We start from the raw sequence: 20,000 nt of genomic DNA, 5'->3' as shown, positions 1-20,000 counted from the left end.
AGAGAGAGAGAGAGAGAGAGAGAGAATGACACACACATCCACACATGACAACACACCAACAACATACAAACGACAACACATACACACAAAAAGAACACAGACACATACGAAAACACACAAACACCAGCTTGACAACAAGCCAGTATCCAACTGAGATCCTCAGATGAGTGAATTTCAACCTCTTGAGTTCTAATTTCTGTACATCACCTCAGTGGGACCCCTGAGTGTTCCTGTCTTGTTCTTCTTTCTGGATCTGCCTGATTCATCCTGATGCCCTACTTCTCTCATAGCAAAATTGGTTTGGCACAGTGATGGGCCACACAACTCACTTCCACTCGGCCCAAATACAGCAATACATTACGGTACATGACTGGACCAGGTCTGGTTCCCATGGCACAGCTCTATCTCAACCAGATGTATTACTATAGCTGGCCCGATTCTGCTCCTATGTGGGACCAAACATGTTGGTTTCACATGTCAACCTCATCGAAACCTTAATCTAGCTGCTTTATACACACCCTCGGGCCAGATAAAAAAAAGACTGAACAACAACGGTAACAAACTTTCTTTCGGCTTCTCCCATTAGGGGTCGCCACAGCGGATCATCTGTGTTCATGATCCGCATGTTTGATTTGGCACATGTTTTTACGCTGGATGCCCTTCCTAATACAATCTTCCCCATTTATCCGGGCTTGGGACCGGCACTAACAGTGCACTGGCTTGTGCGACCCTAATGGCTGGAGTTGGTTCCCTGACCGGGGACCGAACCCAGGCCGCAGCAGTGAGAGCGTCGCATCCTAACCACTAGACCACCAGGGAACCACTGAACAGCATTGGTATTCTGAATAAAATATTTATTGTTATACATTTAAACAAACCATTTAACATGTTTACCAACAAAAGTAACAATTGAATTGTTTGAATGTCAAAAATCCAATAAATCATTGCAATTTTCCTGATTTGATTGCTGACCTTTTTGCAATAATAAAACATTTAAAGAGAGAAGATATATGGGTGTCAAAATTGCATTGTCTTGGGCATGAAAAGTTTCGGGTACAGAGAAAATATGAAATAAGTTTAATGTTATTATAAATTATTAAAGTTTTTATAATGAAATTATCATAAACATTTCATCTAAAATTAACATTATTCATAATTAAAATGATTTGTTTGATGAAACCTTGTTGATAAAGAACAATAAACCAGCATTGCAAACAGGAAAATGGGAAACAGCTTTGTGTATGAAAATATTATCAGCTTACTATCTGAAATTGCTTTTTAACTGTGGGATAAGACTGGACACACATATGTGGCCCACAGTTCTATATTTTACAACTGGGCCAAATAATACATTTAACAACTGGCCAAAATCTTGTTTGCCACCTTAAAGACGGTACCATTCCCACCATGTTTGGTTCACATGCCTCATGCCAGTGCTGACTGAATGCCAACTGTGCCGGCTTCTACCAAATCCAGGCCATAAATCTTTGCTACCTGGATTCTTCAGATGGAGACCACTCTGTGTAGGTAACGATGATTCCAAATAGACAGCCTATAGAACGGATCTATGACATTCTTCATTATCCCATCTCAGAGAGGCTTTTCTCTCCACTAGTTTGCTCATTTGGGATAAACTCATTGGGACTAATTTACAAAGCTGAACTTCATAGTTGTAATTCATTCTAACTAAATTAACTCTTGGGGAAATAAAATCTTCATTTGACCCAGATGTGACCTCAAACCAAACATCTCCAAAGTCTTTGGATCTCATAACATATTCAGCTACTCAGTATGTCAGGGTGAGGGGTCGGAGATTAGCGTCTCATGTTTTGGCAACAGAAATTAATAAAGAATGGTATTATTTTAGCATCGGAATCTTTCCCAAATACAAAAGACAAATTGTATAACAACTTCTGATTTGCTCAGTTTCAGGTGTGAGGGTCAGGATTAAATTTAGCACTCAAAGCTTCAGCTACATACTCAGGAAAAATCAAGTAGCATTAACTTTCCCTTTTGTATTTTAGACATTACCTGAAATGATCTATGATGTGTACCTCTGAAAGCTAACTTATATTATTATTTGTAACTCAGTATAAAATTTGCCCTTGTGAAGTATTTTGTTGACATCCGTTCCATCTCATTCACTTTAGCAGCTAGTTAGATAACTTTATTAGTAAACTAAGTGTTTAGCAAATTAGGCAACTAGCTAACAAGCACTTTAATTAAGGAAATGATCTTTTCTTATATTAAATACCATAATCCACACCTTGACAACAGACAAATTAGCACAAAAACTGAAAGGTAGAATGAGGAAAAAGGAAGAAAGAGAGAAAGGGACTAATAAATAAAAAAAAAAAAGAAGAAAATACAAAGGGCCCCTAATTAGTGAAAAGCTCATTTGCTTTTCTTAGTGATTTTTGTGAGTGCTAAAAGTAATTTGTGTTTTAATTGTGGCCATATGGAGTCTTTTTTAGTTATTGTTCCAAATTATTCTACATCATAACTATTGTCATTGAGAAAACTGTCATTGATTACAAAAATGTATGATCTTAGATTTTTCTTATCGAATCTGAGGTAAAAGTAAATACTCTCAATAGTTTTGTCTCAGTTTTACCCTCGTTGTGTGTTAAATTTACATGCTAGCTGGAGAAATTAGTAAAATAGTTTTTTAATAGTTTTAGCCGCATTATGTCCTTTTCCAGTGAAAGTAATGAATGTTTTATTTTTGTTGTATGGAACCTTTTTTCGGTAGTTTATGAGGAATGTGAGGTAAATGTGAATGCTCATGATAGCTCTACTAGAAAAATCATAGTTTTAGACATATTGTGCCTTACCATACAATTTATGTTTTTATAGTTCTGCCTAAATTCTACTTTCATTGTATTTTTTTATTACATGCTAGCTGAAAAATCATATCAGATAATATCTTTTCTATGAGTGCCAAAAGTAAATGTTAAATTTTACTCATATTGAGTCTTTTATCAGTAACCTATCAAACAATCCGAGGTACAAGTTATTGTTCCCCATAGTTCTTTCTCATTTCTCCTGTCATTGAATGTTAAGGCTGTATGCTAGCTAGACAAATCAAAATCTTAGCCATACTCTATCTTATTGTAGTGATTTCTTAATTAATTTGAGGGAAATGTTAAGGTTTTTGATAGTTTTTTTGCTCTTATTGAGTTTTTATATTGCATGCTAGCTGGACAGATCATAGTTTTTTGTCATTTGTGTTAGTCATATGGAGTCTTTTTCAGTAACTTATCAACAAATCTGAGAAAAAGTCCTGAAGAAATGTTCCTGAAAGTTCTGTCTTAGTTCTGCTGTTACTGTGTCCATACATTCCAAACTAGCTTGACAAATCATACTTTTACCCACATGGTTTCTTATCTTAGTGATTACTCAAAGCACATCTGAGGTAAATGTTGATGTTCCACATAGTTTAGTTCATTTCCCTGTCACTGTGTATTAACATGGCGTATAAACGACTTGGCTTCAGCCTGCTAGCTAGATCATTTATCATTTTTTAGCCACACTGTGTCACTTATTAGTGATTTGCCATTATGTCTGAGGAAAATGAGGGTAATGCAATGATATTCCAGATGGTTTTGTCCCATTTTCCGTGTCGCTGTGCCTTTACATTGTTTATATACCAAGTAAACAAATTATCTACAGTCATTAGCTAGCTTTTGATCAGTGTTTATAGATCCCGCTTGCTTAGCAACATGATTTGTACAGCTTTCTCCAGTGGAACAGGGAGTGTTTTGTGGGTTTGTTCTAATTTTTTATTCAATTAAATTGTATTTTAGTGAACATAAATTGCTTTTTTGCAATACTTGTAAGCAGTATTACATGGCAATAAATACATATGTGTAAAATTATGCTCTAGATAGATAGATAGATAGATAGATAGATAGATAGATAGATAGATAGATAGAAAGATAGATAGATAGATAGATAGATAGATAGATAGATAGATAGATAGATAGATAGATAGATAGATAGATAAAAAATCTGTCTGTACAATCTCCTTACAAATATAATAGAACATTTTTTAAATGATAATGCATAAGAATATTACTTTACATTTTATTACAAATATCATTGAATTATCAAGCACAAACATATTTATTTTTCTTCTACCTGCCAGAGCACACATGTTCCTCAATCCCAACTCCTGCATAACGAATGCTAGGTTTTTCTAGCCAGGTTATAGGTCAAGCCGTATCCCTTGTCGCTTCGAACATTGAGTACAGATGTTTGCTGTCAGGTCGACTCGTCCTGTGAGATGTCCGAAACAGAAAACCATCTCAGTGAAACCACTGACACAGACCTCAAACCAGCCACCCTGTAATTAGTTAGTGACCCCCCCACCCCCACACAGAACCCTGACCCGAACCACCGGTGTCTCCCTGGTACCCTTTACATAAGAACTCTACCGCACAGATGCCCAGTTCTTGTTCCTCTGAGCAGATTCCCAGTATTCACACCTGAACTCCTTCCTGCCAATCACATTCCAGTATTCACACCTGAACCTGCAGCGTATAACAATCCAGTAGTTAAGGTAACCAGGAGATAAATAAAAAACCTGGTGGTTTAGTGCGGTTCTTCTCTTCTCCTAAAATATGTTACACTTCATTTTTTTCACTACATGATTCACTGAAGTCTGTAGAAATAATGTTTTCCTTCGTAGTCCCAGCATTACGATTGACCTGGGACTTTGTGTATAATGCACACGGTAATACAAGTCATAAAATAATTGCCGTCTTATCCATACTTAACGAAGTAGCATAGAACAAAGATACGTTTCTTTCCAGATACAGAAAAGTCACAGCACAAGACATTTGGGACCTTTTAACAATCTACCCTAGATAAACATCCTGCCGGTTTATATTCTTCCTGTAGGTAAAGGTCACGGTAGCGAGGCCATGACCGATGATTATACGAATCAGGATAGACTCGCTGACCCTGTCATCAGAGCTGTGCAAATCAATCAGCTTTATCTCAGTTCAAACATGACAAAAAGTCTGATTAGGGTTTCTTAACTTAATCCATGACATATTTGTCCGAAGTTTTGTATTTAAGCTACTATGCTAATGTAACTACGAAACCGTGGAAGTTATTGTTTGCTGATTTTAAAGGGCAAATTGTAGTTTTAGTCATAATGTGTTTTATCTTTACAATTTCTTATTGAATCTGAGGTCAAAGTTGGTGTTCTTAATAGTTGTCCTTTATTTTGACTATCGCTGTGTCTTTAACTTACATGCTAGCTGGAAAACTCACAGTTTTAGCTACATGATGCATTTTCTTCAGTAACCAATCAGCAAATCTGAGGTAAAAGTCAAAGTTCCTGAAAGTTCTATCTTACTGTCCTTTATCCTTACATTCCTTACTAGCGAGACAATTGGAAAACTGCAACAAGTGTCCAGGATCATGCTCATTACACTACAATTCTAGCATCTAACCTGATGGAGCCAGTGCAATATTGATATAGATCTAGCAAAACTCTAACATTATGAGGATACAAATGATCTAGGTCTGTAGATTTTAAGGTAGATGAAAGTGGTTGGTGTTGTCCAGCACTTCATCCCTCAGTGGACATAGAGCTAATATAGATGATGCCTGAGCCGGGGACGTGTCAGAAACTGATGATAATTAATTGATAAACCAATTAACTACGTATTGCAGATGGAAAGTCAGTTTGATGAGACACAACGACACAATTACAGTAGAAATGATGCAGAACTATTTAGAGTATCAACTTTTACCTCAGATTTGTTAATAAATAACTAATAAAACACTTCATATCATAATATCATGAACACTAATAAAACACTGAATACTTCCATTGCACCGTGTGGCAAAAACTATACTTTCCCCAGCTAGCAAGTAAATTAAATACACAATGAGAGTAAAAATTTTACAGAACTATCAAAAATATCAACATTTCCCTCAGATTTGTTTAGAAATCACAAAATCACAACACATATCAGAAACAAAGCTTTTATAAACGGCTCATTCAAAATTAATTCATATAAAAAACTTTCTTTTCGGCTTCTCCCGTTAGGGGTCGCCACAGCGACAAATATTCTTGGATGTAAATCACAGCTACTGAATTGCCAATTTATGAAGAATAATGAAGGTTACTTTGAACTCCGGTGTTATTTATTCATAACAGCCGTCGTTTAATCCACCACAGACTGACCAACGAGTTTGAGCTCCAGATGGGTTCATCGAAAGCTGCATTCAGGTCTGTGCAACATTAAGAACTGGGATTTATTCCACATCATGATGCACATCTGTTTATTCTATATAAAGCTACAATAGGTTATAAGTTTCTGGAGTTATGTTTTCTAGTTATAACAATAACCAGATGTACTGTATATGTGTACTAGACTATTTGGATTTGAAATATATTTGTATTATGTATAATGGATCATGTGGAATAGGAGTCCATAAGTCCTGATATTCAGTGTTATGAGAACAGCTGAGTATAGAAATGTTGAGAATTATGTGCCTGTCATTTCTCTCGTTCCATGTAAACAACACACCCATATCACTCCTGCTCTCTGATGACATGAGAGATTGGGAGTTAATATTTGAGAGAGGTTTGCCTGCCAAAGCCCAATTTTTCAGATTCCTGAAGCATTTGTGCTAAATACACACGACAACCACACATACAGAAGGCCTCCAGGCGCACTCGGTGCTCAGGAGCCTGATGAGAAGCTGTGGAATAATGAACAAAGTTTTTGCCATGGCAAAATACATGAAACAATCCAATACCATCCATAATCACATGTCTGTATCTGTCTTATTACGTTCCTACTCCATCCCAATATGGATCTGCAACCAGTCCCATCAGGTTCAATATCAAGTGAACCCAAAACCCACATCTCCACCCCTTTATCTGTTTTTGCCCTCGATTCTTCCTCACCGTGTCCATACAAACACCATCTCTGACCCAAACTCATCATAGTGTTCTCTAGACTTCTGTCCCCTACCTGAAGACTTCTTTTCCATCCTAAACCCAGTCCCAAAGTCCAGATATCTCCATAAAATATTGTGTCTGAGCAAAATACACAACATTGCATGTTTAAAGTCTACATCTTACAATTAGGAATCACGCAGAAAAACGTGGTCCACAACTACAAACCTTCTCTTTTCTTTTCTTTTCTTTTCTTTTCTTTTCTTTTCTTTTCTTTTCTTTTCTTTGTTCCACTTCTTAGGGGAAATGAAAGGAAGTAAAGACTCCTACATCTTAATGTTTTCATCATGTATTACAGACAGAATTCACCTTTGTTCCAGATAACAGTGAGATAAACCCCTACACACTGCACACGATGCAGCTTCCACATCTACCCAGCCCTAATCAACACTCTCCTCTGGGACTGGTGTTCCAATTTAATTACTAAAATGGCTATGACCTTAGCAAACTAGCACAGCAATCTAGCTTTATGACTCTAAACGAGGTTCTCGCATGCAGACTCGATGAAAAACAAGTCAATAGCATGAATGACTTAAGGAGAAGATTTCATTAGTTTCCTTTTCATTCTATTTCAACTGAATAATTTAAACAATTTAATTACAGGATCATTTTTCATATTACCCTGTGAGATAGTACACAAATTAGCATGCTAGCTCAATGACATGACTGGACAGAGCTTAAAAATAAATATACAAGAATACACAAGACTGGAAGTGATGGACACTTCATGAGTCATTGATCCATGCTAAGTGCAGCATAGGAGCTCTAAACACAGTGATGTGTAGCTGATTACTCATCTAAAAACTTGTGCTAAGCTAATGAAGACTAAGCTGAAGCCATGCAAAAATTATTATGTTTACATTCAAATGCTCTCACTAGTCAAAATATGTTCACTGTCCTTTTTTAATCCAAATGCAAGTCATGCCCCTGCTGCCACAGATAGTTTTGTTTATTATCTATGATGCTGCGATGATGCTTCCTCTAGTCTAGAACATGCTAAAATGCTAAAGATTAAGTACTGACCATGAGGAAACGTTTGTTATGTAAAGATCTCAAGAAAATTAAGTTGTGTTCACAAGAAAACAAGAAAGAAAAATAATATAATGCATGGCCCCCCGTTAAAAACAGTTACATCCAAAAGAAAAAAAGACACTTTTTACACCATTTGCCTCTTGAAAGTTGTACTTTAAAGCAACAGCGGACCTTCTCAGCCGCTCCAGCGTCCAGGAAAAACTATCGGTATGGTTTTTTGCTGTTAGCTGACTTTCTGTCCAGTTAAACATGCTCCAGCGGTACGAGTGACCAGTGTTCCTGTGTTCTCTTTAATTAGAGACACTGAGTGAGGATTTTTCCACATCAACAGCCTAAAGATCCATGAAGTTTCTTTTACATTGTCCTGAGCATCTATATTATCCTGTTCGAACCAAACTGCGAAAAATCAACAATGATTTACACATCATTTATCCTGTATTTCAGTTTTTCTCCTGTATCATATTTGCAAACCAGTAAAGTGCATTTCTTAAACCAATGTGTACAAACAGCATGACACACTGGATTGCAAAAGCCTGTACTTTTCTCAAAATCCTCAGTTCATCTCTCAAAAGTAAGTATTTGTGTCAATGAACATCTCATTCCCATCAGAATGAAAAGTCCTTTTGTCAATGTTATGACATCTATTCATTTCAGCAGCACAAATGTATTTATTTGTTGAATATTTGATTTAAAAATTGTAATTCTGTGTTTTGTTCTGTTGCCAACTGAAGGTTCACGAGATTCACCTTTGACCTCTTTTAGAGAGCTAGATGGTTATTGGTTGATCTGATGCCATTCACTCGCCTTCATTAGTGACATTCAAGATGCACAATTCATCAATTCAACACATTTATCAAAAAAATGACAATTTAAAATGATGATGGTGAGATGTTTTGGGGGTTCAAACTATTTAGGTGAAACCAGTAGAATATATTTTGATCAACATGAAATAAACAACTGATAATGTAGGAAACAGCAGGCACTCGTACACAATCCATTAAATTATGTACAAAAGCGTTCGCAATTTAATCAAAGCAACGAGAAATGTTCTTATGATGAGCACAAATGACTAAATGATGTGGAGTTTTGAGAATTTTATTTCTGATCTGAGAAACGCTCCGAAGCAACTGAGAAAAACTGTAAATGATCTGTTTATTCCTCCTTTTTTCTTAATTTGCTATTTAAGTAAGATCTTGGAAATAAGTCGTACGTTAAATCCGTGTAACTGCTTAAACGTGAATGTCGGAAATCTAGACTGTACAGATTGCGTCCCTTCTGCTGCATTAAACTGCCACGAATAGATGATTTAATACCAGAAATGTGTGTTTATGGGTGTATTTGAGCGTGTGACTGTGTAGCACTGCAGAGCAGATGTGTGTGGATTAAATGATACTTTTTTTATGGTTTTAAGACATTCAGAAGCACCTCCGGGAATTTAGGGGAATCTGTAGACACGCTGATGAAGCAGCAGCTGCCAATGCTGTTCAAATATAAATCCTATCACAGAGCACTATAAAAGTTTCAAGGTAGTGAATTCACAGTATTTCAGTTTAGAAGAGAAATTTGCTGTTGGTTTTGCGGATGCAGCGTGTGGTGTGAATGTCCATGATAGAGGGGAGAGATACTCTAATGATCTTCTCAGCTCCTCTGTAGGGTCTTGTGATCCGAGACGGAGCAGTTCCCAAACCAGGCAGTGATGCAGCTGCTCAGGATGCTCTCAATGGTCCCTCTGTAGAACGTGGTCAGAATGGGGGAAGGGAGATGAGCTTTCCTCAGCATTCTCAGGAAGGAGAGACGCTGCTGGCTTCCTTGGTGATGGAGCTGGTGATCAACACAAGGAATTTGGTGCTCTTGATGATCAGTGGAGAATGGTTGCTCTGTGTTCCCCTCAAGTCAACAACCATTTCTTTAGTTTTGTCAACATTCAGAGACAGGTTGTTTGCTCCACACCAGGCTGTTACCTGTTCCACATCCTCTCTGTATGCTGACTCATCATTCTTGCTGATGAGACCCACCACGGTCGTGTCTTTGGGGTACTTGATGATGTGATTCGAACTGTGTATGGCTACACAGTCATGAGTCAGCAGAGTGAACAGCAGTGGGCTAAACACACAGCCCTGAGGGGCTCCAGTGCTCAGTGTGGTGGTGCTGGAGATGCTGTTTCCGATCCGGACTGACAGAGGTCTCCCAGTCAGGAAGTCCATGATCCAGTTACAGAGGGAGGTGTTCAGGCCCAGTAGGCTCAACTTCTCAATTAGGTGCTGAGGGATGATTGTGTTGGATGCCGAGCTGGTGTCTATGAACAGCATTCGTACATATGAGTTCTTATTGTCCAGGTGGGTGAGTGCCAGATGAAGGGCCGTGGAGATGGCATCGTCTGTGGAACGGTTTGGACTATACGTGAACTGCACGGAGTCCAGTGAGGGTGGAAGCTGGGTCTTGATGTGCCTCATTAAGAGCCTCTTGAAGCACTTTATTACAATGGATGTGAGTGCGACGGGACGATAGTCATTGAGGCAGGAGACAGTAGACTTCTTTAGCACGGGGACGATAGTCGTTGTCTTGAGGCACGTGGGAACAACGGCGCTGCTCAGGGAGATGTTGAAGATGTCGGTGAAGATGTCTGCTAGCTGTTCTGCACATTCCCTCAGCACTCTGCCAGATACATTGTCTGGTCCAGCAGACTTCCGTGGGTTAACTCTACATAGAGTTTTCCTTACTTCAGCTGTGGTTAGACAGAGCACCTGGTCACTGGGAGGAGGGATGGTCTTCCTCGCTGACATGTTGTTCTGCACCTTAAACCAGGCGTAGAAGTCATTCAGCGCATCTGAGAGGGAGGCGTCATGGTCACAAGCAGGTGATGTTGTCTTGTAGTTAGTGATCGCCTGGATGCCCTGCCACATGCGCCGGGTGTCTCCGCTGTCCTGGAAGTGGCTGTGGATTCTCTTGCCGTGTGCGCGCTTCGCCTCTCTGATGGCAAGGGACAGTTTGGCCCGGTAAGACCGTGTTGTCCCCTGCTTTTAAGGCAGTGTCTCTGGATTTTAGCAGCACACGTACCTTAGCGGTCATCCACACTTCTGGTAGGATCGTATTCTGGATATAATCACGTCATCAACACATTGGGGTGAGTAATAAATTGTTTTGGTGGTTTTCACTATTCAGGTGAGAACCAGGATAATACAGTATATTTAGATCAGCATGATTAACACTTTGACAGTTGTACACAATCAATTAAATGAATGTACCAAAGTCTCCACAATTTGTCCAAAGCAACGAAAAAAAGGACGCTTTTACAATGTGCACAAGCGACGACGTGATGTGAAGGTCGAACAGTTACCTTTGAGAATTTCATTTCTGATCGCTCCAAATATGAAGGAACTGAAATGAGTGGATATTTGGTGATAAGGATGAGGTTCCCTTTTAATTCTGGTTCCTCTCGCGGTTTCTTCCTCATGAAGTCTCTGTGGGTTTTTCCTTCACCAAAGTCACCACTGGCTCACTAATTAGAAATAAATGTATAAATTGAAACTTTATAACCTCTTTATCTGTGGGAAGCTGATTTGGGATTATGTCCTTTGTTAAAAGTGCTCTACAAATAAAACTGAATAAACTGAATATGACTGAAAGTCTTATTTAAGTAAAATCCACTTGACCTCCTATTGAATTCATCCAGTAACTGAATGGGGATGTTTTCATAAAATATTGTTTAATGCCGTCTTAAAACGAATTCTCTGAAGGCTGCGGTCCAGAAAAATGTCAACCGACTACTACAGCAGTCTGGAGTGTTCTGAGGGAAAACACTTTATGACTTTATAATGAAAATCAGTGGTCATGTGACCATACGTGAGCTAATGTAATGACTTGATCACACTTGATTGCCTTTAAGAAGCAATTATATCGTGCGTCTAGACATAACAGGCGGTTTTATAGTCCTCAGTTTGTGTGTGTGTGTGTGTGTGTGTGTGTGTGTGAAGAAGAAAGAGAGAAAGAACTAGCCTTTGATCATTTGACGACTAATCAGTTGCGGCCTTTTGCCCTTTTTCTGTCTTTCAAGTGAGAACATTCTTCCAAAAAGAAGGCAATTCAGCCCATATGGACATCCATCTACTGCCAAATACAGTTTAAGGGCTAACAGAATGTGTGTGTGTGTGTGTGTGTGTGTGTGTGTGTGTGTGTGTGTGTGTGTGTGTGTGTGTGTGTGTGTGTGTGTGTGTGTGTGTGTGTGTGTGTGTGAGAGACATTATTCTAACGGTAAAGAAGCAAAAAGCTGGAAATAAATGTGCATTTTCTCATGAAACGACTTCAGAGCCATGATTTGGTTCCAGGTTCTGGTCCTTTTGAAGTTTTTTTATTCTTTTGAGTTTTATTATAAGGCGAAAATAACGGAAGACACGCCCCATGGGGTGGAGCATATTGAAGTATCTGTAGATAGAAGTTTATTTCTATAGCGCTTTTTACAATGGACTTAAATCAGCTTACAGAACTAGATAGATAGATAGATAGATAGATAGATAGATAGATAGATAGATAGATAGATAGATAGATAGATAGATAGATAGATAGATAGATAGATAGATAGATAGATAGATAGATAGCACGTGCTTGTGATTGATTTGATAAAGGCAGTGACATGTGGAGGGAATAAAGAAATCCTGTGTCTTACACTGAGACTGAGGATCAGATATCAAAACACACACTCGAAGTCTCTGTGTTCCACTGATCTGGACCAGATGGGCTTTAAAAGTGAAGGAGATGCTGGAGTCACTGTTCCACTGGGTTTAAACCGAGAGCTGCTTTTCCCTGAAAATATCGTATGAATTTCCTTTGTTTGTAGATTCATTAATTCAACATTGTGACTTTTTAGATATTTTTACTACATTAAAAAGTGAAATCTCTGCAAAAGATCTACCCAGGAAATGTATTAATCACAATTGTAGGCATTGAGTTTGAAATGATACCAAAATGTTATATTTTTATATATTTATTTTGTTGTTCATTTTCCATGTACTGGTGATGGATGAAGATGGTGAGCACTTCAGGGAAAGGCCCAGATACACTCCTTTATTAGTAAACACAGACTTTCTTTGTTCTTCAGGCTTTAAATCTGACCTCCTGTCGTCGTCCAACCCCCCCCCCCCCAACACACACACACACACACACACACACACACACACACACACACACACACACACACACTGCAACCTAAAATCTTATAAAGAGCAAATCTCATCGCTTATGATTCTTTTTATCTGTTTTATATCGCCACCTAGTGGACAGAATCTATAATTGACCTGCATGGATTTCAGGTGGGTTTGTTAATCTAATAATACTGTATTTATTCTATATTTCTTTTAAATAAATGTAACCTCTTAAATAATGGTTCCTTTACCAGACAGACAAAACAGACTCGCTACTTTAGTTTTAATCTGTCGTTTTGTAGTAATATATTAATTAGAGATTTAAAAATTCAAACGCAAATTCATTTTAATGGCACAAATTTTATTACCACATTTCTGTTTGACCAGTTTTATTACAAATATATAAATAAATATATAAAAATGAGATGAAATTAAAACCTTCAGCGCAACATACGTTCATTCGTTCACCATCTCGGAGCATGACGTGAGGAGGGTATTCAGGAGAGTGAATACCAGGAAGGCAGCAGGACCAGATGGCATCACAGGTCGGGTTCTAAAAGCCTGCGCTGACCAGCTAGCACCAGTGTTCACTGAGATATTCAACTTCTCCCTGGAACAGTCTGTTGTCCCCTCATGCTTCAAACAGTCCACCATTGTTCCTGTCCCAAAGAAACCCCAGTCTGCCTGCCTTAACGACTACCACCCTGTAGCCCTGACCTCAGCAGTGATGAAGTGCTTTGATAGACTGATCAGAGACTTCATCACTGCATTACTACCAGACACACTGGATCCTCTACAGTTCGTATATACCACCAGAACTGCTCTACTGAGGACAACATTGCTCATCTTCTTCACACAATGATGAGCCACCTGGACCACAGAAAAGAGAATTTTGCAAAGATGCTGGTTGTGGATACAGTTCAACGTTCAACACCATAATTCCCTCCACACTCACCTCTAAGTTGGAGGTCCTGGGACTCAGCCTGCCGCTGTGTCAATGGACCTCCAACTTCCCGACTGACAGACCACAAGCCATACGGGTGGTAAAAAACACTTCATCCACCCTCACCTTCATCACTGGAGCTCCACAGGGTTGTGTTTTGAGCCCCCTGCTGTACTCACTGTACACATACGACTGTGTGGCCACTTCCAACTCCACAAACATCATCAAGTCTGCTGAAGACACTGTTGTGATGGGCCTAAAAACCTGGAGAGATGGTGCCAGAGAAACAGTCTTCTCCAAAATGTCATCAAGACTAAGGAGTTGATCGTGGACTTCAGCACGAAGCAGGAGCGGTCATACCAACCGCTAAACATCAGCGGGACTCCAGTGGAGAGAGTGGACAGTTTCCGGTACCTAGGTGTTCACATCACACAGGACCTGTCTTGGTCCTGTCACACCAACACCCTGGTGAAGAAGCCCAGCAGTGTCTGTACCATCTGAGATGTTTAAGGGACTTTAAACTTCCCTCTCAGGTACTAAGGACTTTTTGCACCTGCACCATTGAGAGCGTTCTGACGGGTAGCATCACTTTCTGGTTCGGAAACAGCACCATGCAGGACAGGCGAGTCCTCCAGAGGGTGGTGCGTTCAGCTTAACGTACCATCCACATCGAGCTCCCTGACCTGCAGGACATCTACAGCACGCGGTGCCGGCCCAGAGCCAGGAAGATTATGAAGGACCTCAGCCATCCCAATAATGGACTCTTTTCGTTGTTGCGGTCAGGGAAACGCTTCCGCTCCCTGAAAGCGAACACAGAGAGAATGAGGAGGAGCTTCTTCCCACAGGCCATCCGGTGTTTAAACCAGGAGACACCCAGGATCTAAAAACTGGACATCTCTCTCCGTCTTCACTCATTTCTGCACAACTTTTTTTGCACTATTGTAACCCCTTAACTATGGACTTGCACAGCACAGAGGTGGGAAGTAACGGAGTACAAATACTTCGTTACTGTACTTCAGTAGATTTTTCTGGTATCAGTTTTTTACTCCACTATTTATTTTTCAGACAACTTTTTACTTTTACTCATTACATTTTTACACAAATATCTGTACTTTTTACTTCTTACATTTTCAAAACAGGATCGTTACTTTAGTTTTAATCCATTGATTTGGTGAAATATCAAATTTTTTTTTTCACTGCGCGCTGATTTCATCCGAACAACTGATTTCCTGTTACTGCACGTCTTTTTTAATCCGCTGGTGTATAAAGTCCTGACTCTCAGTCGTAAATCCTGGGGGGCGGAGGGGGTTAAATTAAAATTCTCGGGTAAAAGCTGAAGCACTGAATAAACATTTTTACTCAAGTTAAAGTAAAGAAGTTTGAGCTCTGACATGTACCTCAGTAAATAGTAGTGATTATTACTACCTGTTTTAGTGTCACACTGGAACTAATCCTCACATTATATTAATATTACTGCTGTCAATCGATTAAAATATTTAAGCGCAACGTAATCACACATTTTTAATCCGTTCAGAATGTACCATAAATGTATACTTTATGCAAATGTATGTTTATTATTAGTGAAACCGAACTCAACAAAGAGCATGAAGACAAAATATTCTTGTAAATGTTTTAAAGTAATTATGGTGGTTTAAATGACGTAAATATATATTTTTATATCACTTTTGCTATGTTTCCACACGGACAGTTAATGAGGTGATACCAGAGAAAATTTAACAACATTTTGAGTTTTCTTTACATATTATTATTATTATGTCTGTGAGGTAGATATTCACTTAGATTCAGGTTGTTTTATTTATGTGTCTGTGAAGAGAGATGAGAGAGACGGCAGAGAGCGCCCCCTGTCTGTTTTTATTTATTTTATAAATGCACAGCGTTTTGTTGTTATTACGAGTTTATAAAATATTAATAAAAAATTAACAAAAGCAGACACTTTACTGTACTGCTCTTATCTGTACGATCAAAAAAGTCAGTCATTTAAGTTTTTTAAGGCTTTATGAGGAAAAATGCCATATGCCAAAATATATACAGTATATATATATATATATATGAAGCAGTCTGGCAAATATTGACAATACAAATTAAAGTGATTAGTGTGATTGTCTTTAAAGTGTCCATGTGCAGTATGGTGTGATATAAAGTGACATTGTGCTGTGCCAGAGGTGACAAAAGTACACACATCCTTTACGTAAGTAGAAGTACAGATACTCATGTTTTAAAATACTCGGGTAAAAGTTGAAGTACTGATTATACCTTTTTACTTAAGTGAAAGTAAAGAAGTCTTGGCTCCGACATGTACTACAGTAAAAAGTAGCTATTACTTCTACCTGTTTTAGCTGTTAACTGGACCTCACATCATATTAATATTAGATAGATAGATAGATAGATAGATAGATAGATAGATAGATAGATAGATAGATAGATAGATAGATAGATAGATAGATAGATAGATAGATAGATAGATAGATAGATAGAGAAAAAGAGAGAGAGAGAAAGAAACAGACAGATAGATAGATAGATAGATAGATAGATAGATAGATAGATAGATAGATAGATAGATAGATAGATAGATAGATAGATAGATAGATAGATAGATAGATAGATAGATAGAGAAAAAGAGAGAGAGAGAAAGAAACAGACAGATAGATAGATAGATAGATAGATAGATAGATAGATAGATAGATAGATAGATAGATAGATAGATAGATAGATAGATAGATAGATAGATAGATAGATAGATAGATAGATAGAGAAAAAGAGAGAGAGAGAAAGAAACAGACAGATAGATAGATAGATAGATAGATAGATAGATAGATAGATAGATAGATAGATAGATAGATAGATAGATAGATAGATAGATAGATAGATAGATAGATAGATAGAGAAAAAGAGAGAGAGAGAAAGAAACAGACAGATAGATAGATAGATAGATAGATAGATAGATAGATAGATAGATAGATAGATAGATAGATAGATAGATAGATAGATAGATAGATAGAGAAAAAGAGAGAGAGAGAAAGAAACAGACAGATAGATAGATAGATAGATAGATAGATAGATAGATAGATAGATAGATAGATAGATAGATAGATAGATAGATAGATAGATAGATAGAATGTTTAATGTTGAAATCTCTACAAATAACATTTTATTGAATGATTTATTTCGAATTATTCCCCTGACAAACTGACTACTGTATAAAATATTGTTTTAAATGTAAACTATAAAGTACAAAAAGTTTTATACTTATGTATAATGTAAATAATGAAAGTATATTATATAAAATGTAATTATACAGCGCATCATCATTAATATTTGACCCTCAGCTCTGTAGCTTGTGTTGGGGGTTGATTGTGTCTTCGGCTGTTTCCGGAGATTTAAAAGCCCCGCGTTCGGCTCTTTCCGTCTGTTTCCGCCGGAGCCTTCGTCATTTTTCGTCCATTCGCTACGTGATTCCCGTCACACACGGAGCGCGACTTCGGGAGTTTCCGTCGACGTTAAATCCCCACCTTCGGCAATTTCCGCCGACATTTAAACTTCGCCCTCAGACGAGGCGAGAGTGAGCAAGATGGCGGCTGCCCAAGTGTACTGTGTGTGCCGGCAGCCTTACGATCTCAATCGCTTTATGATCCAGTGTGACATTTGTAAGGACTGGTTCCATGGCAGGTATGTCTGTTTACACACCGACAAACTAAATATGATCGACCGAGGACGTGAATCGACCGCGTTTCTACACACACACAGGCGGAAAAGCACAACAGCGAGCTAGCCGAGGAGCTATCAGCTACACTACTACAACACTACAATAATACACTACACTACTACACTAATACACTCCACTACAAAAATACACTCCACTACAACACAACAGCGAGCTAGCCGAGGAGCTATCAGCTACACTACTACAACACTACAATAATACACTACACTACTACACTAATACACTCCACTCCACTACAAAAATACACTACACTACAACACAACAGCGAGCTAGCCGAGGAGCTATCAGCTACACTACTACAACACTACAATAATACACTACACTACTACACTAATACACTCCACTACAAAAATACACTACACTACAACACAACAGCGAGCTAGCCGAGGAGCTATCAGCTACACTACTACAACACTACAATAATACACTACACTACTACACTAATACACTCCACTACAAAAATACACTACACTACAACACAACAGCGAGCTAGCCGAGGAGCTATCAGCTACACTACTACAACACTACAATAATACACTACACTACTACACCACTACACTCCACTACAAAAATACACTACACTACAACACAACAGCGAGCTAGCCGAGGAGCTATCAGCTACACTACTACAACACTACAATAATACACTACACTACTACACTAATACACTCCACTACAAAAATACACTACACTACAACACAACAGCGAGCTAGCCGAGGAGCTATCAGCTACACTACTACAACACTACAATAATACACTACACTACTACACTAATACACTCCACTACAAAAATACACTACACTACAACACAACAGCGAGCTAGCCGAGGAGCTATCAGCTACACTACTACACTACTACAATAATACACTACACTACTACACTAATACACTCCACTACAAAAATACACTACACTACAACACAACAGCGAGCTAGCCGAGGAGCTATCAGCTACACTACTACAACACTACAATAATACACTACACTACTACACTAATACACTCCACTACAAAAATACACTACACTACAACACAACAGCGAGCTAGCCGAGGAGCTATCAGCTACACTACTACAACACTACAATAATACACTACACTACTACACTAATACACTCCACTACAAAAATACACTACAACACAACAGCGAGCTAGCCGAGGAGCTATCAGCTACACTACTACAACACTACAATAATACACTACACTACTACACTAATACACTCCACTACAAAAATACACTACACTACAACACAACAGCGAGCTAGCCGAGGAGCTATCAGCTACACTACTACAACACTACAATAATACACTACACTAATACACTCCACTACAAAAATACACTACACTACAACACAACAGCGAGCTAGCCGAGGAGCTATCAGCTACACTACTACAACACTACAATAATACACTACACTACTACACTAATACACTCCACTACAAAAATACACTCCACTACAACACAACAGCGAGCTAGCCGAGGAGCTATCAGCTACACTACTACTACACTACACTACAACACTACACTAATACACTCCACTACACTAATACACTCCACTACACTACTACACTACAATACTACAACACTACACTACAATACTACAACACTACACTACAATACTACAACACTACACTACAATACTACAACACTACACTACAATACTACAACACTACACTACAATACTACAACACTACACTACAATACTACAACACTACACTACAATACTACAACACTACACTACAATACTACAACACTACACTACAATACTACAACACTACACTACAATACTACAACACTACACTACAATACTACAACACTACACTACAATACTACAACACTTCAATAATAAACTACTATTCTATACTACAACACTACACTAATATACTACACTACTATACTACAATAATACACTAATACACTCCAGTACAACACTACACTAATACACTCCACTCCAGTACAACACTACACTAATACACTACTATACTACAATAATACACTAATACACTCCACTACAACACTACACTAATACACTCCACTACAACACTACACTAATACACTCCACTCCAGTACAACACTACACTAATACACTACTATACTATACTACAACACTACAATAATACACTACTATACTATACTACAACACTACACTAATACACTACACTACAACAC

The 20,000-nt window shown here is 38.3% G+C and overlaps 2 protein-coding genes across 3 annotated transcripts in view; one reads left to right on the top strand and one right to left on the bottom strand.

Moving 5' to 3' along the window:
* ndufb2 (NADH:ubiquinone oxidoreductase subunit B2) overlaps positions 1 to 20,000 on the bottom strand; it is a 51,689-nt gene that overhangs the window by 13,700 nt on the left and 17,989 nt on the right. The gene's annotated exons all lie outside the window — the stretch shown is intronic.
* Positions 17,583 to 20,000, top strand: part of kdm7aa (lysine (K)-specific demethylase 7Aa) — a 17,690-nt gene continuing 15,272 nt past the window's right edge. Inside the window, exon 1 of one of the 2 annotated variants that reach the window (XM_083528999.1) lies at positions 17,583 to 17,782. In XM_083528999.1, the coding sequence (XP_083385125.1) occupies positions 17,685 to 17,782 (98 nt within the window). In that variant the 5' untranslated portion in view covers positions 17,583 to 17,684. The remainder of the gene's footprint in view (positions 17,783 to 20,000) is intronic. The other variant, XM_083529000.1, reaches the window with a different exon arrangement.

The sequence above is a fragment of the Silurus aristotelis genome (genome assembly GCF_946808225.1).
Source record: "Silurus aristotelis genome assembly, chromosome: 24".
Classification (NCBI taxonomy): domain Eukaryota; kingdom Metazoa; phylum Chordata; class Actinopteri; order Siluriformes; family Siluridae; genus Silurus; species Silurus aristotelis.
This window is presented reverse-complemented; position numbering and strand designations above follow the sequence as displayed.